Genomic DNA, 5,040 nt, shown 5'->3' with positions numbered 1-5,040 from the left:
ATTTTTATTTTAATTTTGAATACTGTTTTTATTGATAATAAATATTTAAAGATAGATAAATAATATTTATTTAAAAAATATATTTTTTTAAAATGAATATATCACTTGACATGAAATCACAAACAGCTAGATATAATCTGAATTGCCCTTTTCTCAAACCATAAAAAATATCAAGTATCAAATACCAAAACCAAAATTCAGTTTTAGTGTGATAAAATATAAAAAAGAAACACTTGAAATGAATCAAAATCAAAATAGATACTAAAAACATTTACTGAGTGAGAGTTATGTGGTAGTTCCACTCACCCCATGCTTCATGAAAATTTAATAAAACATAGTAAATGACCTCGAATTAATCAAAATATACACACACGTGTAACAAACAACAAATTGACAGGACATTCCAATTTGTGAGTAACATTAGCTCCTAGCACTGATGAACAATCGGAATGAAATGAGTGACAAAAACTTTCTCATGCATGTAATGAAGGGTTGATCAGAAAAACGATGATTCTGTTTATACTAATTTATTATGTCAATGCATTGATCAGAAAGAAATTAATATTACTTAAAGCAACCCATGTAAGGCTACAATGCACAGAGCAATTTAGGTACGATAGCTAAGTGAGGGAAGCTCAAGTAGCTGCCAATAGATGGAGCCAACAAAAGGAAGAGATTCTTTTCTACCGACACAAAACATAAACAAAAGTGGCCTAGTATGCACAGTCAGAATAGATAATAGCCACCCTCACCAACAAAACATCATAAACCAAGGTTTTAAACATCAATCTCAGTCATCATCCTCATCTTCCTCGTCTTCCTCCTCGTCCTCCTCTTCCTCTTCTTGATGGTCCTGTATAAATATGAAAACAATTCAGTCAAAAAAGAGAGACAGAAAGCACTGGTTTTAAGCCTGTCAAAACAATACAAATCTTTCTTTTCCCTCAGTGAAAGAATCACAGAAGGCAGCACTAGCATTTATGCTATGTGCCCCTGTACAAAAAGGAACCCTGCATCTCAGTTTATTTAGAAGCTAAACCATTATAGAGACTTTGGTATGTAAATCAGAAGGTACCATCACGTTTTGAAGTCCATATTCTACAAACTTCTCTTAGTAAGTCAAAAGGGTTAGTAACTTGGGCAATAATTAAATTAAGAGTGTGTTTGCAAAACCATTCAAACTCCGTTGATCATAAATCCAATTATTATCGGTCCCATTTAGTTTCTTGGAAAGAGAGAAATGAATGTTGCAACGTGAAAACAAATACATGCTAAATTCATTACATTTACTCCTTGACCAAATCTTTTTTCTATTTCTCTCAAGTTCACCCTCTAGAACTAAAATCTTGAAACAAAAAGTTTGCAGAAATTATGGATTCATTAAGTGCAACCTCCTTATCATGCACAGTTCAAGAAAGTACACAGAATATATATACCTCGGCACTGGCTTCATCATCTTCATCATTCACCTCAGATTTGGACTTGTCCGATTCATCATCATCTGCAGAGCTTGCCTGTAACCATTATAGAAAAAAAAGTATGTAAACAAGATAACCAAAACACCACACAAAACAGAACAACTAGCACAGGTTACTCACCTGCTTTTTATCATAAGCTTTCATGAGTTTTTCATACTCAGCTTTCCTTTTTGCAGCCTTAGCTTCATATGGAGCTTTTTCCTTTTCATTCGAAAAAGAGAAGTCAGCATTAATTTAAAAAAAAAAACAAATCCCTTTTCAATAGAATGAGTTCATCTGGTGCATGTGTATGGATATACTCGAATTCAATTCAAGCATCATTAGCTTACAAATAACGAACTATAAACATAAACTTGTATCTGAATCCAACAAAAATGACAACAAAGAAGCGTAAATTAATATAAAAAAAATGTGAAATTATCACAATTTAACAGCTTACAGCACTGGATAAGGATTTCCATTTCTCTCCTCCAGCTTTCCCAACCTTCAATGAAAGAGTGCAGCAAAGAATGTAGATGTTTATTCCAAAAAGGGTATATCATAGTTGAACGTGAAGCAATTTAACAAGCTACTTACAGCAGATACAGCCTTCACATTAGGATTCTCAGCCTTAAAGGTCTTCCTGAACTCCTCACTATCACAGACCAAGAATGATTAAAATATTTTTCTAAGGGATACAAAAAAGAAAGAATAAAGACAGATACATACAGGAACACAAAGAAAGCACTGGGGGGTCTCTTAGGCTTGTTGGGGTCCTTCTTGGCCTTCTTCTCCTTCTTTGCCTTTGGTGCACTGCCCTTGTCAGGCTTACTAGAAGCCTTTCGCTTTCCAACCTTTCTGAAAACAATAGAGATATATGTTCCGTCACTACACTATTCCTGTCACAGCTGGATGAACCATCAAGTATGTATAATCAGACATTAATAAATTGTTTAGATATAAATAAATGTCCCAGAAAGCCAACATCCTGATGGACATGGAGACAAATTGTTATACGAAAAGTCAGAATGCCCAACTAATTTCACTGTGATGATACAAGAACTAACCGGTCATCAACAGGCTTCAGTGCTTCTTTTGAAACCTTCACTGCTCCCTTGCCCTTGGCATTCTTCATTGTTTAAGTTCCTGTAACACTACAATCTCCAGCAATCAAATGAGGGAATTATAAAATTCTCAATAAGAAGAGACAAGAGATAGATAATACTTGAAGCAGTTATATAACAAAATTAGCTCAACACATCAAACAGGATCCCACAAAAATGTGTGTAAATAAATACACCCTGTAATGGGGTTAACTGATGCTTATAAAATGTTAAATATCTACCAAGTAATCCACCATATAGAAATCCATTTGTTTGAGCTTTTGTAGCAACAACATAGTTTCACACACAGCCACACACTATAGGGTTAACTCATAAAATCATATATTTGTTGTAGCAAGATCACAATTCACACACAAAATATAGGGTTAAAGGATGTTGAACAAATGTTAAAGGTTTACCTAGTAGTACACCTTACAAAAATTTATGCATGCGCCTTGTAGCAACAAAAAGATTATCACGCATGCACACGGAATTGTTTTCTCCTTCAAATTTCAGAGATCAGACAGAGTGAATCATCAAAAAACTGATATACCAATCAACAAGATGGAAGCACATGCAAGATCCTCAAGTTATGTATTATAATAGTACATGATTTCCTTCTTTTGACAAGCTTTGAGGCCACAGTAAACAAAATCCAAACAAATACATACAGCTAAAAATATTGAAAAGCCTAAAAACAGCGAGTACCCTTTTGACTCTGTTCATGCAATATTCTCCCCTGACTCACCCTTTATTTTCAAACTCCTCAAAATCACAAACCACAAGAAAAGACAAAAAATAAAAACACATGCAAAGTCTGAACTTTGCAAATCTTCCGACCAGAAATTGAAGCCGAGAAATCCAACCCCTAAATAAAATAAGAGAAGATTTTATTGAAGGGAACGAATACCTTTAAAAGGGCGAAAGCGTAACAGAGGAACTTAGACGCGAAACAGAACAAAACAGAGAACAGAGAATCAAAGCTAAGACAGTACCACTAGCAAAAGCAGAGAGATAGCGGCTCTTGGAAACTAAAGAAGAGGGTACGAATGAATTGATCACAGTAACCGGATCAACCTGTTAAGTTTTGGAGACTTTGGTGTCTTGCCTCCACACGACTCTACCCGAGAATTGGCTTTCACCTGCTACACCCGGTTTCCACTCGACAATGATATTATGCTTATTTTAAATATTTAATGATTGTTATTGCTTTTCAATAATTACCGATTAAATAATTTTGTAAACTTCACTATTGATTGTTTTATATCATACTTGACCAAAATCTTGTTATAAAAAGTCATTGCGGGTTCACTTTGGGCCGGATAATCACAATATTTGATGGGACAGTATGTGGATTACACCAAATATATTTGAAATATAAAAAATATACTCATTTAATTTTAATTATATATATATATATGGCTACATAGATATATTACTTAATACATTGATTTCAAAATCAAAATTATCTAATCTAAAACTATTTAATTTATATTACTCTCATCTTTATTTCATTAAATTAGATCACATCTTAATTCTTTGAAATATTATAATATCATGATAATTTATTTATATCATAAAAGAATCTACCTATTTATTACTATTTTAAAAATGTATTACTGAGAAATGTGATTACACCTTATGATTTAAATTTAATTTATTTAAAAAAATTATATTAATTTATTTTCAACTAGAAGTACATGTTTCATGTTAATGTTCGCATATATTTTAATTAACTTCATATCATATTTAAATTAGCAAAACTTATATGATATAAATTGATTTTAGTGTAAAAATACATATTTGGTAATTTATATATATATATATATATATATATATATATATATATATATATATATATATATATATATATATATATATATATATATATATATATATATATATATTTTGTTTGTTTTATAATGTGAAATACTATCTCAGTATATGAGTAATTTTCTCCTTTTTTTCTTTTACAAATGAAGTAGTGAATTTCAACCAAATTTTGGTTTGTTTTTCACACAATTTAAAGTTTTGCCGTGCAAATAGTTATATTTTTTAATTCACAAACTTTTATAATATTGTATATTACTGGTTTGTTCATGATTCCAATTATAAGTTTTACTTGGATGAAGTTCTTGAATTTTCATTCTTACAGTTAAGTAATGCATAAATAAAATTCAATTAAAATGTATTTTTCATAATATTCATCAAAGATTATAATAATGTCCCTATTAGAAGAAATTGTGCTAATACAAAGTTAACAAAAAGTAATATTTATTATACTAGTCAATTAAAACAACATAAATCAAATATCACTAATAATATTTTACAAAGTTGAAAATATTTTGAACCAAGCCTCTCAATCATTTTATTATAAACAATCAATAAATATAAATTACTTAAATTGTTTTAAATATAATTATAAATTATTTAAACCAATACAAACTGATTTTATTCAAATTCTTTATAGAATAAATTAA

The 5,040-nt window shown here is 30.5% G+C and overlaps 1 protein-coding gene across 5 annotated transcripts; it reads right to left on the bottom strand.

The window, feature by feature from the left end:
* Window positions 1-516: 516 nt before the first annotated feature.
* LOC114167134 (high mobility group B protein 1) lies at window positions 517-3,637 on the bottom strand. 5 transcript variants are annotated; one of them, XM_028052100.1, is made up of 9 exons: window positions 3,471-3,595; window positions 2,980-3,063; window positions 2,525-2,611; window positions 2,187-2,315; window positions 2,055-2,112; window positions 1,918-1,962; window positions 1,599-1,679; window positions 1,437-1,514; window positions 517-853 (listed from the first exon to the last, which is right to left on the bottom strand). In XM_028052100.1, the coding sequence occupies exons 3-9, from the start codon at window positions 2,590-2,592 to the stop codon at window positions 791-793; spliced, it is 522 nt and encodes a 173-aa protein (XP_027907901.1). In that variant the 5' UTR covers window positions 2,593-2,611; window positions 2,980-3,063; window positions 3,471-3,595; the 3' UTR covers window positions 517-790. The 5 variants fall into 5 exon arrangements, with proteins under 5 accessions (XP_027907901.1, XP_027907903.1, XP_027907900.1 ...); XM_028052102.1 differs by lacking the exon at window positions 2,980-3,063 and having other exon boundaries at window positions 3,556-3,637; XM_028052099.1 differs by lacking the exon at window positions 2,980-3,063 and having other exon boundaries at window positions 3,471-3,634.
* Window positions 3,638-5,040: the final 1,403 nt, after the last annotated feature.

The sequence above is a fragment of the Vigna unguiculata genome, chromosome 10 (genome assembly GCF_004118075.2).
Source record: "Vigna unguiculata cultivar IT97K-499-35 chromosome 10, ASM411807v1, whole genome shotgun sequence".
Lineage (NCBI taxonomy): Eukaryota > Viridiplantae > Streptophyta > Magnoliopsida > Fabales > Fabaceae > Vigna > Vigna unguiculata.
The sequence above is the reverse complement of the archived record's forward strand: the minus strand, read 5'-3'. Positions and strand labels throughout refer to the sequence as shown.